The sequence below is a fragment of the Lemur catta genome, chromosome 20, assembly GCF_020740605.2.
Source record: "Lemur catta isolate mLemCat1 chromosome 20, mLemCat1.pri, whole genome shotgun sequence".
Taxonomy (NCBI): Eukaryota; Metazoa; Chordata; class Mammalia; order Primates; family Lemuridae; genus Lemur; species Lemur catta.
This window is the reverse complement of record NC_059147.1, coordinates 11,487,347-11,506,039: the sequence shown is the minus strand read 5'-3', so window position 1 is coordinate 11,506,039 and position 18,693 is coordinate 11,487,347. Positions and strand designations below refer to the sequence as shown.

General features: G+C 44.7%; 1 protein-coding gene across 3 annotated transcripts in view; it reads left to right on the top strand.

The window, feature by feature from the left end:
* Positions 1-18,693, top strand: part of CDH13 (cadherin 13) — a 964,660-nt gene that overhangs the window by 924,930 nt on the left and 21,037 nt on the right. For all 3 annotated transcript variants that reach the window (XM_045534024.1, XM_045534023.1, XM_045534027.1), the window contains one exon: positions 10,709-10,851. In XM_045534024.1, the coding sequence (XP_045389980.1) occupies positions 10,709-10,851 (143 nt within the window). The remainder of the gene's footprint in view (positions 1-10,708; positions 10,852-18,693) is intronic.

Below are 18,693 nucleotides of genomic sequence, written 5' to 3'. Positions count from 1 at the left end.
AAGGGCCACATACTTAGTTACCGTATCAGGGTCCCAGTTTCCCGACTTTCTATGACATTGTTAAATCTGTGGCTTTACCACATTGAGTCTGTTTTGCTATATTTCCCTGTACTGCTTTGTGATCAACTTGGCCTATGGCAATAAAGAAATGACCCTTTAAAGACATTTTATAAAGCATTGCTGTGAAGACTTTGCTTTCCCTCGTTAATAACTGCTGCGTTCGTGTAGGTTTTAAAAAACAGGCTGAGGGGGGGCAGTGGCAGCAATGGTGGGGTCAGGGAGGGACACTGTAAGTCATCTCTGGAAATAAATGTGCAGAATGGGAGATGAAGCCCCAGCTAGAAGGAGCCTGGTAACAGAAAAATCCTGTTGCAGGCACGAAAACTCCTGTTGCAGCTGTTGTAGTAAGACCTTTGGTAAATTATAACAAGGAATTAATGGTCTCCAGCAAAAAGCCAAGCCTGACCTTTGCAGGGAGAAGCTGGGAGCAGACTGGCTTGCCTGGAACAGGTGGCGAGAGGGTTTTTAGAGAGGCTGTGCACAATCGCTGGCAAGCAGCCAGCACCTGAGAAATGCCAGCTCCTGGTTTGGCAGGGAAGGCCGGGTGCACACGGGGCTCGCACAACGGAGGGGCAGGTCAGAGAGCCCTGGACAGGAGAGGGTGGACGCTCAGAATGTGACACTCAGGTGTTTGTGTACAGGCACACCCCTGATTCTTGCTGATCCTGGGCACAGGCTGTGGTGCCCCACTGCGGCCCCGCCACCTCCTCTCCCACTAGTGGAAGTGACTATGTGACTGTTTTCTAGAGTAAATCATTCTCAGACCTCAGTTACTGTTGAGCATTACCAGACGCAAATACTGCATCTGATGTCTGCATCACAGCTGAGCAGCTAGCCCGGTGGTGGCTTGGACGTTGATAGGGCCTCCCGCCAAAGGAACAGCTCAAGCCAAGAGTGTCTGAGAATTGCTAGGGACGAAGATACTGAATTCACACTTAGTTGCTATATTATATTAAACCTTTCTCAATTGTGTATGATTTTTATAAACAGAAATATAATTCCAAAAAGTTTTATTTAATATATCAATTTAATAGTTCTTTAAGGAAATATTAAATATTATTTTGTAGATCCCAATCTTTTGTTCCTGAGTTGTCCCTGCTAAGGAAAACCCAGCCACGGGACACGCCTCTGGGTTTCAGCTCAGAGTTTAATCATTATTCATAGAATGGTTGTTCTCAAACTTTGGTGAACCAGAACCACCTGGAAAACATGTTAAAAATGAAAAGGCCTCATCACAATTCAGCAACCGTGGTGATTCTAATCAGTGCCAAGGTCAAAGAACCAATGGCACGGAAGAATGGCCTCGTGGCCTACTCTCAAGGCAAACAGAAAACCACAGTTTTGCTGCTTAAAAGCTGCATGACTCGGGCAAGCTCCGGGACTACTCTGATCTTCTGTTTCCTCCTCTGTAAAATGAGGGTGATAATCTCTACCTCCCAGGTTTGTGGGTGATACCACACAACAACGTATATGTGTACATTGTGTGGCACCTCCTCAGTGATCAATGAATGTGTGCTTCCAGCGGGAGCTCCAACAACAGAAAATAAATGCTGAAAAATAGCAAATCACTCGCAGCCCATGATCTATTATGGGAGAGAAAATATTTATATGGTCCTTGTCACGAGTGTAATTAAATAACCATTTGTATAATTACTAAGTAATGTCCTGCTGGAGTATAAGATCCAAAAAAGCAGAGACTCCACAGCTCAGTGCCTGGTGCATAACAGACACTCAGCAAAGATTTATTTCCAAACGAGCGCAGGAAGAGTACAGTCACGTTAAAAATACATGTGTGTGCATGTAAATATCTATACATAGGCTAGAAACTTCTAGACCAAAATGCTAATAGTGCTTATCTCTGGATGTGGATTAGAGTGATTTTAATTTTGTTCTTTTTGCTCATCTGTACTGTCTGAATTTTTGGACAATGAACACAGAAGACCAAACCTGCATTTCCTTGGGTAAATGTGAGTGACTTGAAGCCAGATACCTGTGCCTGTGAGAGCATGTTCGTGATTTCCAGCTTCCTCAAGGGTTTCATACGTAGTCTGTGGAATTAAAAGGGTTTTAGGAGAAATAGGAATTAAGGGATTTCTAAAGACAAGTAGAATTTCTGTGATTCGACAGTTCTCTTGTTCTGACCATGGACTGTGGACTACAGACCATGCAGGAAAGCGCTCACACTGCAGGCCTGAGTCTGCTGTCCCTGGAAAGGCCCGCTTGCAAGGTTGGCAAGGTTGGCCCTCAGCTGCCATCTAGAATCTTGCATGTGACGCTCTGGGCTGTGATGTGCATTGCTGTTGTCGTGGTAGGGTAGAAATGACTGCCGAAAGCTAAGCCTTGGTCCGTGTGCCATCAGAAGATGCTACGTGACGGTCGGGGTTGTAATGTGGTAGAGCCTCGTGCAGGTGACCACAGGATTCCACCAGGGGCACAGGGATGCCTGGAGAGGGCGCTCAGGGAAGGGTCTGGAGCGGTCAAGAGCCCCTTCCCTGTTCCTGGCTGTTACTGAGCTGTGGAAAGTCATAGCTCCGTGCTGGGCAAGGCAAGCTATACGCCACCTTCCCAGCCCTGAGAGGCCCTGCCCAGGCCACCCGTCCCCATCTGCTGGGTGTGGCGTCTCTCCACCCATGGGAAGTCCTTTCTGTTTACTGAGACTTTCTTTGGCTCTGGTTCCCTGGGAGAGGGAGGGACTGCTGCCCCTTCCTCACTCCACAAGCCCTGAATGGTGACAAGCTGTGGCTGTCTAACTAACCTCAGAGTCTGGGATTCACCGGCCCTTCAATCGCCTCTGCACATGTTGTCAGAAGATTCGAAAGATGCCCTTTTTTTCCCTCCAAGCCATGGCTACAAGAGCTATTTTAAGACAGCGTATTTTCTTCAGTTGGGAATTCTATACCTTTCTAGCTCTGTTTTAAATAAAGCAGTTGATTCGAATTACCCAAGCAGGTATCTTATCTAACACAGGGGACCCAGTGGGCTGGAATTAAGTGGGGAGCTAAGTATCCACCTACTGTTTCCTTTGTTCCCCGCAATTTCACAGATCTGCTCGTTTCCTTCAATAGGAATATTCGTTCAGTAGGAATATAAAATTACTCCGTATTTCCCCTTTCCTAGTCTTTAATTTCCAGGATTCTCATAGTCTTTCCCATCCTTATAGACTCCTCTTTGAGAATGAGCGACAGTCATGCTCATGTCTCAAGTGCTGGTCCCAAAAGCCAGTCCTCCCTGCAACACGTGACACCAGCCGGGGTCTTTCTAGACCAGCCCTTCTCTAATTGCAGTGTGAGTACACAGCCCTGGGGAGCTTGGACGGGCTTCCTGTGACACCCACCGGCCCCAACTCACATCCCCTCCCCAAGGTAATCTGTGCTGTCAGCTTTGTGAATAGCTACCCAGACCTCTTTACATATTTGCATATGTGCTAATATGTCCAAGGGTCAAGGGGCATAGCTGTCTTTCATTGATGAAGCCAGCGTGTCCTCCAAAGGGCTCTTGCACTGTGCACAGTGAATCGCATGTGGCAATATGAGGGAGTTCCCGGTTCACACATCCTCACCAGCACTGCGGCGTTTTGTGTCTGCCCACCTGGTGGGTTCAATACGATGTCCCTTTCCTGTTTGAATTTCCACGTTCCTCGTTCCTCATTACTGTAATAGTGAGACTGATGTCACTATGTGGGTTCGTCATCATTCAAGGATCCCCTGTGAATTTCCAAATCATATTCTTTTTTCTCTCTTTTTTTTTTTTTTTTTTTTTTTTTGAGTCAGAGTCTCATTCTGTTGCCCTGAGTAGAGTGCCGTGGCATCAGCCTAGCTCACACTCCTGGGTTCAAGTGATCCTCCTGCCTCAGCCTCCCAAGTAGCTGCGACTTACAGGCGCACACCACGACACCCAGCTAATTTCTTTCTATTTTTAGTAGAGACAGGGTCTTGCTGTTGCTCAGGCTGGTCTCGAACTCCTGACCTCGAGTGATCCTCCGGACTCGGCCTCCCAGAGTTCTAGGATTACAGGCGTGAGCCACCACGCCCAGCCCAAATCATATACTTTGGGTTGCTTTTCTGTTTTTTTGTTTGTTTGTTTGTTTGTTTGTTTTGTCTTTATTGTATACATTTCTTTTTAATTGTTGAATATGTAATCCATTCACATAATTCAAAAAATCAAAACAGTGCAACAAATTATACAGTGAAGATTTGCCCCCACACCACCTGCCATCTGCCCTGGACCCCCTAGCCTCCTTCCTCACAACCACTTTTACCAATTCCCTGTACATAATGCCAGAGTTTCTTCATGCAAGGACTTATTTTGTCTCTTTCTTATACAAAATGTAGCATACCATATGTACTGTCCTACACCTTGCTGTTTACGCTGTATCTTGGTATCTTGGAAATATTTCCATTCTGTTCGAGAGAGCGTCTTCGTTCTTTCTCACAGCTTCCTGCTGTTCGCTGCGTGGCTGTGAAATACCACAACGCATTCGCCCGGTGCCCCAGTTGGAAACAACTCTCAAGCTGTCCCCAGTCTTTTGCTGTTACAAATGGTACTTTAACTAAACAACCTCGTGTCTGTGTTATTTCATATGTAAGCGGTTATATTTGTTGGATAAAGCCAGCGATGTGAGATTGTTGGGTCAAGGGCTAAATGCATTTATAATCTTGGTAGAGATCGCCATTTATCTCCGTAGACATTGACCAGTTTGTGCCCCCAGCAGCAATGGGTGAAAGTGCTTCTGGTCAGCAAAATAGTGGTCCCCAGAGATGTCCGTGCCCTAATCCCCGGACCCCGTGGCTGTGCTCCTTACCTGGCAAAAGGGATTTTGCTGACGTGATTAAGGTTAAGGACCTTGAGGTGGGGAGATTATCCTGGATTATCTGGGTGGGCACAGTCTAATCACACTAGTCCTTAAAAGCAGAGAACACTTTCCAGCTGTGATCACATGAAAAGCACTCAACCCGCCCCTGCTGGCTCTGAAGAGGGAGGAGTGGCATAAAGTAAGGAATGTGGGAAGAGATAAGGAAACACTCTCCCTGGAAGCTCCATGAGGAGCACAGTCCTGCTGGCACCTTGATTTTGGCCCCAGGGAGACTGTATCAGACTTCTGACCCCAACCACTGTAAAAGAACCAGTTTGCGTTAAGTCACCAAGTTTGTGTCATTTGTTAAAGCAGCTGCAGGAAACTGACACAGTGCTTTTCCCGTCTTCACAAGATTATGCTATCAAACCTTGGGATTTTGTTAATCTGATAGGCAAAAAATGGTATCTTAGTGCAGTTTTAATTTGAAATTCTCTTATAAGTGAAGTTGAATGCCCTTTCTTATGTTTGGGGGAACATCTTCTATATTCTATTACCGTGGATTTTCTGTTCATGTCCCTTGCTTATAGAAATTCTTGCTGTACACTGGCTGGTAATCCTTGGTTATTTGGGTTGCAAATATTTTCTCCCCTTATCTCTATTTCGCTCCAATACTTCTGTAGGTTTTGTTTTTGAGTTCACCTTGAATTTAGTTTTGGCACTGAGATCAGAAAGATGTCTAAGCAGGGGTGGGGAACCTGTGGCCTTAAGGCCACATGTAGTCTTCTATGTCCTTAAGTATGGCCTTTTGACTGAGTCCAAATTTTACAGAACAAATCCTTTTATTGAAAGGGTTGCAACAGAGAAAGATGAAGCTTTTCCTGCCTCCTTTGGTGCTTAAAAAAGAACAGTCTTGAAATCAGAAGGCCACGGGTCCTTTCTACCTACATATCTGTATTATATAGTGATATATAGATAAAGTGACAGATGGATCTTTAAATACCACATATCTAAAAAATCTATGCCATTCTTGTGCTCTGTTATATTGCATTATCCATTTTGGCTACCCTACACTAATGGTTCTACATTACTTTATAATATTTTTAAGTCTAAAACAAAGGAAGGCTGTGCTAACTCATGTGATGTTGGCACCTGTGTGGCATGAGCATGGGTCCCCTACATCACAGAGAGTGACCCCAAGAAGCCTGTGGGAGGAACTTGTCAGACCTTTGACTTCTTTCTCCTTCCCACCAATACCAGGGCCCCTGAGGGTGGCAACTGGCAGCCTTCGGCCCTGGAAGTCCATCCAGGTCAGCACCTGGCCGTGGCCACTTGCCTGGCAGCTTCCTTCCCGCTCAGATGGGCCCTGCTGAGAGCAAGCCAGCTTCCCAGCACAGTGCAGGGCCCCGTCCCGCCCCTCCCCTGCACGGCTTCTGTTGATCAGCCTCCCCTGAGTCTCCCCCACCGACACCCAGAAGAGGCCAAGGCTTGGCAAGCACTCAGAGCAGCTTCCGTGAAGCTACACTGCAGACTGAAATGAGCTCTGTTTTTAATTTGATTTTTTTTTCCCCTGTAACAAGCAAAGTTCACATTACAGATAAATTGCCTGGAAATTCCAATTTAATAAGGCATATGCATTTTTCAGGCCTAGAAGCATAGAAAACATCTTGCACACTGGTATTTTTACACTGAAAGGTTTATTAAAAAGACAGCTTTGAAAATGTCAGAAATTTACATAGCGTGCCTGGCCAATTGGTCAAAAAGGCTGATTTGACAAAAGCGCTCAAAAGGCAGGAAGTGGAGGAGCAGGCTGGTGGGTGGTCTCGAGCTGTTCTCCCTGGGCTGGGGAGGATGTCGCCCACCCGGCGCTTAGTTTGCTCAAGGAAGAGTGTAAACCAGTGCTGGGAGCTTGGGAGTGCCCAGCGATGGATGTCCCTCTGTCCTGCCCTGCCCGCGGTGTGATTCTGAGTAGGAGCAGCAGCTGTGGGCCTACCCCAACCTCCACCAGGTCTCCCAAGGGAAGAGGCACCAAATAGTAAAATAAATAAATAGAGGGAAGCAGAATTAAAGGGTCCTGTGACACACAATTAAATAGCACAGCTATGGACACCTGATTACTTTTTAAGGAAGAAAAAGAGTGCAATGCCATCCTGTAAAACCAGCCAGGCCGTGGCTTTCACTGGAAATATGATGCATGGACCTAAGTGTGCCGGGAACTGCGTGTAAAGGCTTGAGTCCCAGGTCGTGTCTCCACGCATCTTACTCGCTGTACAAGAGAACTAGCAAACATGTTAATGCTGCAAAATTATAGCAGCGTAAGACCAAAAACAATGACAGAGGGAGAATCAAAGGTCATTGCTTGTATGCCAATGTGGAAAAAGCTAGGTTATTTAATTCCATTTTTATTTATATTCTAAATGGAGTTGAGTAATCAGGGAATAAAATATGGTCCAGTTAAAACTGTCATTGTTTCAAATATGTTGAACTACCACAAAATACTCCTGGGTCAGCTGTGAACTCGTTACCTGAAAAGACAGGCTACCCTGCCTTGCATTTTCCAATTCCATGGTTGTTCCAATTGAAAGAAAAAAGATGCAGTGAACATTTCCTGGGTACCCACTGGGTCCAGGCACACTGCTCAGCCCTGGGAAGGCACAGTGGACAATACCTGGTCTTAGGCATGAGAAACATACCTGGTCAAAGCCCAGCCCCTGGGATCCAGCACACCTGTGTTAAATTCCAGGCCTGCCACTTCCTAGCTGGGCTGCATTTGGCAAGTTGCTAAGCCTCTCTGATTCTTGGTTACCTCATCTTTAAAACAGGGATTATACCTGCTTCATCAGGTTGTTGTAAATCACAAAAATAAATGTGGTGATGCCCAGGAAGTGTTTAGCACAGAGCTGGGCACAAGGGCGCGTTCTTGCTTGCACTGTACTGAATATGAAGCAGTGATATCCTGACACCAGGAGCTTAGTGTCGGTGAGGGGGACAGACTTAGAAAGGCCCATGCTGTGCTGTAACGAGCATTGGAATCCAGGCATGTGCCCCGCAAGGACCAGGGGGAGGGTGATTCTTTCTACTGGGGAAGTCACTCAGGGCAAATGAGAGGATACGTGAGAGGGGTCTTGATAAATAGCAGGGGGTTTGCCAGGTGGAAGCAGAAATTACTATTGAAATGAGAGACTGGTGTTTTTAAAGCAGTTCACTCTCATGAGTAATACATCCCTTCTGTTTTCAAAAAATAGTGAAATGATAATTCAGGCGGCAATGTGTGTGGGAAGCCCCGAGTTAGCCTCACTCATTCTCTCCATCTGTCCCCGTCACTGTCACAGCTTCAGAACACCGTCCCCCAGGGCTCTGCTGAGTCGGATATTTCCAAAGCATTCCGGGGAATGGGGCAGATCACGTAAGAGGAGGACACATGAGGCCCCGACCCCAGTGATCCACCAACACATCCGCAGCCCGAGGCTGAGGCTTCAGGAGAGGCTGGAGCAGGCGGAGGGTCTGCGGCTGGTGACCAGGTTAGGGCCGTGGGTGAGGAGCTGTCTGTCCTGGGACACCAGGGGGCTCCTGGCAGCTGCACAGATGCCCCTTCCCTTGGACAGCCAGCGATTTCTCATTCCTCGGCCGCCCTTCTCGGTGACCCAAGTTGATCCTACCTTCTTGCCGTGACATGGCCTCCCCAGGTAACACTCACACTGCAGCCCCCAATATCACCTCCCAGTTATGGTGGAGGAGCCTGGGCAGTTCCCCTTCTCCGGGGCCCCACGTTGTGGACACTCCCCTTGGTTTCACCTACACAGGAGTAATCCCACCCGCCATCTTGGATGCATCCTAATTCTATCTTCAGAGGCAATGTTTTCTCAAAATTCAGTATCTTCTTCAAAATAAGATTCTTCCAAAAAAAAAAAAAAAGGCATCTTCTGCCCTTCCACCCTGTGTAAATGAGCTAGCGGGGAAGTGGCTTTGTGGGAGGGCTCAGGACACAGGCTCTGGGGTCAAACCACCTGGGCCTCCATCCTGATTCTACAACTTGGGTAGTATTGTGGTTTGTGCCTCCGTTTCCTCATCTGTAAGTGGGGATGTTATACTGTAATAATTTAGTGGTGTCACTGTAACAAATTCTGTAAATTTGGTGACTAGAAACTTCTTCTCCCATGGTTCTGGAAGACAGAAGTTCAAAATCAATCCCACTGGGTCAAAATCAAGGTGTCAGCAGGGCCACACTCCCTCTGACAGCTCTAAAGGAGCTTTTTCTTGCCTCTTCCAGTTTCTGGTGGCTGCAGCATTCCTTGGCTTGTGGCCATATCACTTTAATCTCTGCCTCTGTGGTCATGTAGTCTTCTCTTCGGTGCGTCTCATATATCCTCTGCCTCCCTTTTATAAGGACACTGTGACTTCAGTTAGCAGCCTCCTACCCCAGATAATCCAAAATAATGTCCCCATCTCAGGATCCTTAAGTTAATCAGACCTGCAAAGTCTGGGCCACGTAAGGTAACGTCTGCAGGTTGCAGGATTAGGACGTGGATATCTTTCCCACTGTGTAGACTGGGGTGGTCATTTGCTCAAGATCTTCATTTGCAGATTTGCAATCCTGTTGGCTAATCTGCTTTTAAACATCCTTAGAACCAAGGCTGGCCATACAACTTACCATACAAGGCAGAGACGAGCAACTTCACACATCTTTACCAGACTGATGAGCTACCAGTTCTCACGTCTCTTCATGGGGACGTATTTTGAACACTGGTGGGGAGTGGCAGAACACCAACGAGAGTGCTCCTGGCTTCGGTCTGGAAGTGGCACGTTACCCAAGCCACCCAGTTCGGAGAAACCTGAGTCATGCTCAGTGTGAGTCTCCCTGATATTAATAGATAAGACTGTCATTTCTCACTATGTGCTTCTTTATAGAGTTTTAGCTTCTTAAATGAGCATGTATTGCTTTTACAGCAACCTCGAAAAAAAGACATAATGTTTTTAAATCTTTGATGGTTTCCCATTATCCAAAGTCCAAACTCCTTACAACAGTAGTTCAAGTTCTTTATAATCTGGTTGAATCCTGTGAGGAAGATACTCTTGTTATTGGCCCGGTTTCTCCAAACTCATTTACTTACAATTTCCCTTGAAGCTACGTTCCAACAACAGCTATCTACTTCCTAGTCCCTAAATAATCATTTATTCAGCAAATATCTACCGAGTGTCGCATACGTGCCAAGCGATGTTCTAGGACCTGGGGTCGTGGCAGTGAACCAATATTCCCGCCCTCGTAGCATTTGCATCCTAATGAATGTCTCTGTTCCACGTGTTAACTCACACTGTCCTCTCCTCCTCACTTGTCTGTCCCCTCGTTCTCTGGCAACATCCCACCCACTGCTCCAGTGTTGGTTCAGACGCTGCATTCTCTGTGAGGGCCCCAGGGTGACCCTCGATCAGAGGTAACGACTTCCTCCTGCAAGCACCGAGGTGCCCGTTGTGCCTTCACAATAGCGCTTCCCGCACCTGGTCTGTAGACAACATGTACCGAGGTGGCAAAGGAACTGGATGGATTTGGACTCGGGAGACGGGCTGTGAGCTCCACTCTGCCTTCGTGAGAGCTGGGCAGAGCCTGGGAGAGCATCGTCCTCACAGGCTTGTCGTGAGGCATAAAGGAGGTGCCCATGCAAAGTGTTCTGCACAGAGCGGGCCCAGGGTCGGTGGCCAGCCGTGACTTTCTGAATCACCACCTGTAGCTGAAATGATGTCTTGAGGTCGTTGTTAGGCATGACGCAGCGCCTAGCACAGGAGCTTGTATCCAGCGCTCAGCAAATATTTCTTGGACGAATTGGAATGCAATCTGACATTGTTTTGGATTCTTTTCAGGTATTCTGTGTACAAGGACCCAGCGGGCTGGCTGAATATTAACCCCATCAATGGGACTGTCGACACCACAGCTGTGCTGGACCGTGAGTCCCCATTCGTCCACAACAGCGTCTACACTGCCCTCTTCTTGGCGATTGACAGTGGTGAGTAATTGGAAAAAGACCATCAAGAGTATACTTTACAGTTGCAACTATATTTTTACATTTTTTAATTTCTCTCCTGATACACCCGGAAGTGTTCTTGAGGAGGATATAAATGTGTGAGAGCAAGGAAGCAAATGTTTAAACACGCGCATATTGAGTCAGGAGAATCCCCAAGCCCTGGAATCCTCAGTTCTCTGTGGAAAGGAGAGTAATGTCCAGTGAGGGGTCAGGGCGGTGAGCTCCCTGTTCCATCTCAGGCGGCACCAGGTTAGGAAGCCACACTGATGTCCTTTGTCTTGGTGTCATGCTCTCATTTGCAGAGGGTTCTTTGACTTAATACAAGTTGAAAGAAAGTCCCAGAGGACATTACTGACCCTGACAATTGAATTGTCCCCATGGCTTTTATCCTATTATGATATGCTACCGTAGAACGACATCAGGTACACTCAGCTAGCAGCTGCATAACCACGAAACAATTGCTGTTCATTCAAAAGCCGATAATGCAGCAACTGTGTGCCAGCCCCTGAGTTAGATGCTGGGAACATGGCAGCGAACAAAACACAATTCCGCCTCATGGAACTGACATGCTGGTGGGGAAAGGAAGTCGAGTTCAAAGGGCGGTGACTGTTCCCTTCTCTGTTGAGATCAGACTGCAGGGGACGAGGAAATCAGGAATGATCATTCCATCGACAGAAGGAGGGAGCTAGTTTCAGGGGAGTGCTCCCATCCTGTTCTAGAGGGATGAGACGTTGAGGTTACGTTCCATGAGAGACGGCGACACAGGAGTGGAATAAGGAGAGGAGATTTGCGTAGGGAGTTGCCCATGCAGAAGAGATGAGAGCAGTCAGAACAGAAAAGCTTTCCAGAAGGAAGAGATCTAAACAGTACGAAGGACGTTAACAGGAGATGACAAGAAGCCAAGGGAATGTTTAAAATGCCATATAAATGAAAAATATCTGCTATAGATCAACTGAAGTAATGACTTCAGGGTTCTACATAAAACTATCCGTACTTATAGAAAAATTTCTCAGCTAAGAATGCCATAAAAGAAGGTTGAAATAAAGCACAGTACAGTTGTCATTGCCTTATGAAATATTTTATGCAATTATTCATCAAAAAAAATAAGAAATGCAGTATATTTACTGTTTGCCAAAAATGAGAGCCTTCTTTCCAGGCGTGCAGTAGTCGGTCAATGACACTTTCTGTGCCCACACCTTGCCCACAGACAGTGAGGGGAACTAGGTCCCGATTTACACTTAGGAGCCAGACACAGAATTTAGGTGACTTTCTCAAAGTCCTACCACTGAGATGTCATTTTCCCGCCTTTGGTTTCTTGCATCTCTAACATTCTTTAAAATTTCTACCTGGAAGTAGCAACCTGGTTTTAAGTTCTAACCATGCCACTTACTAGCTATCCAATTGTGAGGGAATAACTTACAACATAGTCAAGACCCAGCGACACCTTCCAACCACATGCTCCCATGGAGGAAATTCAGTCTCATCTGTGTTTTCTCAACATTCGCCAGACACCCACACGAGCCGTCTGGCTGTGTGACTGCAAAAGCTTCGGTCGAGAATTCTGCAGAATGAGGAAGATAATTCCTACATTAGACCCTGTTAGGAGAAATGCCAGCGAAGTGCTGTGCCCTGTAGACTCTGCATCGAAAGCCACGTTAAATGTTCACTAAATGTTAATCCCACCCCAATGGGGGTTCCAGAAAGGAAAGAATGAAGCCAAGGATGGTCCTCCCATGACTCAAGAAAAATACAGCTTGAGTCTACTTCCTGTCTAACTCTGTTAATACCAATATCAGACAAGGAAATTTAAAATCTGGTGTCACAGCTGTTTTCAGAGGACTGAAATGTCCCTAAAGATGTATGGTAAATAGAAATCAGGTTGGCATTAATATACAAAACCATCATTAGGGAGAATAATCTTGAACAAGGCCCAAAAGACTTAGAGCAAAAAGAACATGATTTTTAAAAAGACCTCATAGATCTGAGCAACTTTCATTTAAAGGCTCCTTTTTGTCACTCACTGAAAACTTATCTCTAGGTATTATGTTTAACCAGGAAAAAACAACACTTACCTATTCGATCAAAGTTAATAGCACCAAGTGATGTCTCAACTTTATCCAAAGTGAACATTTGTTTTTATTAATTGTATAGAAGTTCAATTTATTTGATGGAATGAAACAATAAGTGTTTTTGTCAGGTAACTCTAGGAAAGCTAAAGCAAAATAAATTGATATGCTCCAAACCAGGAGTCACTCCGGAATTTATGCGAAATCATGTCAATAAAATATATGGCTGCAGGAACTTCCAGCTAGGATGTGTAAGTTCTCCCACAGTAGAACTAGAAAAATCCAGATAAATTACAAAAATCAGATGATACAAAAAGTCTTCATTGTAAAGGCACCAGAGAGCTGCAGAAGCCGTGAAGCCTGGATCCACTAAAATACCAAAGGGGAAGGAGGCATTCCAAACAGAGTGTAAGGGCCAGTCATTTTTCCCCTTCTGGGGGCATGTTCGGATTCCGGGAGAGACTGCCAGGCTGGGCCCGGGCAGAGGGCCTAGACGGAGGGAAAGAAATCGGAAACACTTGTTAGAATCAGGGGGTGCTGGTGTGACAAGCTGGAAACTTAAGGGGCTTTAAACACACGGTTGCTTTTCCCCCATGGACAGATGCCTCTTCAAGGACAGGGTGGAATCTCCCAGGATCTCCCAGGAAACAGAGACCTCCCAGAGGAAGCAAGCTCTCCTCACGCACACAGAATACACAATGCCTTCTCTCATTTAAGACATTTGCCAGACTGTGATGGCACAAGGGGTTGGACAGGGGGATGCTGGGTGGCTGCAGAGCTGGGGTGGCAACCACTGAAGGACACAGCTGGGTCTGCTGGGGCCGTTCAGGGCTGAGATACTGCGGGCTCTCAGTCACAATCCGGGAGGGGGGGGCCCTGCCATCACTACAGCCTTAAAGAAGCAAGAACACGCAGTGGTGATCAAGGGGAAAGGCAGACTGCAGAGCACCCAGGTATCTGAATTAGCACGTGAAGACTTTAAATAACCGTGATTACTATGTGCAAGGAAATAGAATAAAAGACAGATTAAAGCAGAGATAATTACACCAGAGATCTGAACTGTTAGAAAGAATCAAATGGATATTTCAAAACTGAAATATATATTATCTGATATTAAGAACTAGAAACATCCCAGCTGCCTGAACATAAAACAATACACATCTAAATAATCCATAGTCAAAAAGAATGTTAAATAGAAAATATTGTAGAAAGAATAACGAAAATATGAAATATCAAAACCAATGGATGCACTAGACCAGTGCTTAGAGGAAAATTCTAGAAAAATAGGAAACAAACATACAAGACAAAATCAACAAATCCAAAAGCTTTTCTGTTGAAAAGATTTAATAAAGTTGATACAAGCATATCAAGACTGATAAAGAGACAAAAAGAGAAAAAAATACAAATTACCAGTGTCAGGAATAAAAAAGAGAACATGACTATAGACATCAAAAAAGACAAAAGGATATTTAAAACAACTGTATGCAAAAATTTAACAATTTGTATGTAATGGACAAGATTCTCTAAAATTATAACTTATCAAAAGTGACCTAGGCCGGCCATGGTGGCTCACACCTGTAATCCTAGCACTCTGGGAGGCCAAGGCAAGAGGATTGCTTGAGGTCAGGAGTCTGAGACTAGCCTCAGCAAGAGCAAGACCCTGTCTCTACTAAAAATAGAAAGAAATTAGCTAGCCAAGTAGAAATAGAAAAAAAAAAATTAGCCAGGCATGGCGGCGTGTGCCTGCAGTCCCAGCTACTTGGGAGACTGAAGCAGGAGGATCGCTTGAGCCCAGGAGTTGGAGGTTGCTGTGAGCTATGATGAAGCCACTGCACTCTAGCCCAGGCAACAGACTGAGAGCCTCTGTCAAAAAAAAAAAGAAAGAAAGAAAGTGAAAAGGTAACCCACAGAATAGAAGATATTTATAACACAAAGAATTCTACAATCTATAAGCAAAAGACACAACCCAAAGAAGAGTGAGTAAAAGACTTAACAGGTACTTCATAAAAGATGTACAAATGCCAAAAAACATATGAAAAGATGCTCAATTAAGCCAGAATATGTAAATTAAATTATACGAATATAAATTAAAATACAAATTAATCAAGGAAATACAATGAAATGCAATACAGCAACACACCTACAAAATACCTGCAATGAAAAGATAGAAAATGCCAAGTGTTGGCAAGGATGTAAAATAATTGGAGCTCTCATACAAAGGTGGTAGAAGTATAAATTGGTACAACCACTTTGGAAACAGTATCAACTAAAGCTGAACCTTATATACCCTTATATATTCTCTGATCCAGGAATTACACAACTAGGTATTATATATCCAACAGAAATATATTCCCCAAAACACAAGTGCCAGAATGTTAATAACGGCACTATTCATAAGAACACAAAATTGGAAATTATCCAAATGCCCAGCAAAAGTAGAACAATAAATTGTGGTGCATTCACACAATGCAGTCTATACAATGACAAGAATGAATGATCTGCAACTATTCACAACAACAGGGAAGAATCTCATGAACATGTTGAATAAAAGAAGGCCAAAACAAGAGATGACATACTGAATGATTCCATTTATATAAAGATCAAACTCAGGTGAAACTAATCCTGGCTGTCAGATTACCTTGCAGATAGATTTCTTGATCGGGTAGTATTGGACTACCTGAGTGTAATCAGATTGTGAAAATTCATCAAGCAGTGTATTTATGATACATGAACACTTCTATATTTCAATAAGAAATCAACAAAAAAAATGCATGGCCACAGAGACAGCATGTCCCTCATCTGCTAGAGACTTATAACCGTTCATGTGTTCTCCAAGTACTTGCTTACCCTCTAGACAGACTCTCACCATCTTACTATTCCAAGGAAGGACAGTCCTAGTCTGCTGATGGGCCAGTTCTGCCAAGAACGGCGAGTGATCTGAGTTTTGCAGAGGGAGCAGAGTAGAGCATGCACTCGGCAGTCCCTACGACGCTTTGCAAAGGGCAGACGTGACACCATCATAACTTGCTACACACAGCTCTGCTTATTCAGTTCAGAACAATTATAACACAGAACCAAAAGCGCATTCTTTTAAATGCCTCTTACAAGCTGGAAACTGTGAGATTAGAATGGAGTGATGTAACAGGACAGGACAGGGGTCCTGTCTGAGGTCAACAGAAATAAGCTAGTCTAGATAAATTCTAGAATCATGCTTCATAATATTACTGATAATGCCTGGGTTGTAGAAGATTTGGGAAGGAAAAGACACTTTGTAATCAAGAGACTACTCAAGGTACTTTCCTTCAACTGTTACCAATTTTAATGAGCTACAAATTAGCTAACAACGTTGTTTCAACATAACTGACATGCTTTTGTTTTACTACATCAGAACTGGCCGTATCAAAAATGATTTGGTAAGTAAAGCCTTTAATCCTATAGATTAATAAGGTATGACCTTTAATGTTGGCAAGCATTTCATCCTTAGAGATGAATGTCACCATTTGCCTTATATAGTCCAGATTTTCTGAAAAGGTTAAGATGGAGCCTTCAAAGTACAGGAATGCTTTTACTCAAGACTTCAACGAAAACCGAATTGCTGCCCTATCTTATGAAAGGAAAAATAATAACAATAACTGTCAAGGAAAAAACCGAGACGTAGAGAGAACATTCGGGAATGCAATAAAATGGAGTCCTTTTGGGGATGTGCTGACAGTGCTGCAAAGCGGGAGCAATTAGCACTGGCTAAACACCAGCATGATTACCAGTCCTCAAGTCATCACCAGGCAGGTCAAATGTTAGTCTCACTGTCTTATGTGGGCTGAAAACTGTCACAAGCGATTTCTCGTACGAGTTCTAGAATCCCACTGGGGACGGTGGGTCGTGGGCAGGAAAGGTGTAGCCGGCTGCTCTTCTTGGCTACCAGCGAGTGCCCAGGATTCTACTAGGCTGCTGCGCCTGCCTCCTTCTCCCCTATAACCTCATCTCTCCCTCCGCTTTCTGTTTGGAGATTGAATAGGGCTGGCTCATTGTTCCATCATTGTTGTCCAACGGGGCTCTTCTGCTCTCAGAGAAGATCTAAATGGTGACTCCAAACAACAAAGACAAATATTTTACTTCAGCAAACCCAAACGTTCTCGCATGCTCTGCAGAGAGTTCAAAGAAAGAAGAAAAAAAAATTATCCGTGTTAGTTCTTTCTAAGGCTCAGTGCATATGAAATAGTTTGAACAAGGAAGCCCATGCCATCTCTGGAGTCCACCGTAAGTTTTTATATGTTTATCAAACATGTCAAGTTCCCCATCTGTTTTCATTTAAAAGAGTAGGGGATTCTTCAGGGACCAAGGAAAGGGGAAAAAAGGATTAAAAAAAAAGAAAAGAATAGGAAAGTGATAGCTTAAAAACAAGCCAAATTACCACTAAATTCAGCAGCATGTTCTCATGACTTAGAAACTTGTATAAAGTATATCTGAGGCTGTCAGTGAAAAATGTGACGTGGGCTACCAAGAAGACACACAGATATAGAACCAAGCATAACAGCTGTAAAATTAAAACGGAATAGACTAAGATAATGATTTTTCATAGGCTAAGATATATCATGTCCCAGCCTGCCTTCTCCCTCAGTCCCCGATATGATAGATGTTCTGATAATGCCAGCTGGTTCAAAATTGAAATATTGTTCAAAGTACATTTAGATTGATTAAAAGAAAAAAAAAAAAACGTTATTCAGTCCCATAGTGAAATGACTACAGAACCACTGAATTCACTGCCCCCAAACTGGGGCAAGCAGGAGATCTGAACTGAACTTCAAAAAGATACCTCAATCTGTGGTCCCTCCCATTTCACAGATCGACCAAGCTCTAGACTGCATGGGGGTTGTCATAAGATTATTTAGATGGATTCTACTTAAAAGATTCTAGTTTGGATTCAACCAATCCATTCGTTACGGTGGCAACCCAATTAAGCCAGTTTAACACCCCTTATCTCAGCTGTTCCATTAATTGAGGAAGAAAAATAAATTGAAGACCCAGCCATCATTCCTTGTTATTTCAAGTACCAGTAAAATATCAATCATGTTGAAAATACTAGCTACAATTTTGTCACTGACAAAATGGCCCCATGAACGAACTCTCGCGGTCTGGTGACAGGGCGCAATCACAGCGGTTGCGGCGGCACACTGGGGCCTGGGGACGAGGGGCCGGTGCCTGCTATGGCTTGGAAGGAGCCCAGCCCCCCGCCTTAGCCATGCGACTGACTGCAAGCGTGAGACTTGCGCTCTCTTAGCCTCAGTTTCCCCACCTTCAGAGGAGGATAATGCCACCCACCAGCTGGGTTGTTATAAGGACTGGAAATCATGAATGCAAAATTCCTGGTACCTTGTAAGCACCTAAGAAATGTTTAAATGAACTGACTTGAACTGAGATACAAGCTGATTTTATAGACTGATAATTACAAAACCATCAGTGTCTGAGGCAGACCATGAAATGCCACCTAATGATCACCCTGGGGGCCATCTGAGCATTTTTCTAGAGAAGGGACAGGCCACAGAGTCCCCCACTCAGATTAGGGTGCTCAGTCAGAAAGTTTGCCAGAAAGCACCTTCTCGGACATGGGCATCAATTTACGGAGCTTCCCTCTGGCTCAACAGGCAGGTTTAGGCCCGACAGCAGGACGTTTCCACGCCGACCAGACAAATCAACTCTCCCGAACATAACAATTTCTTTCATTTTTATGAGAAAGAAAGCGATTTTGGCATAAAATACT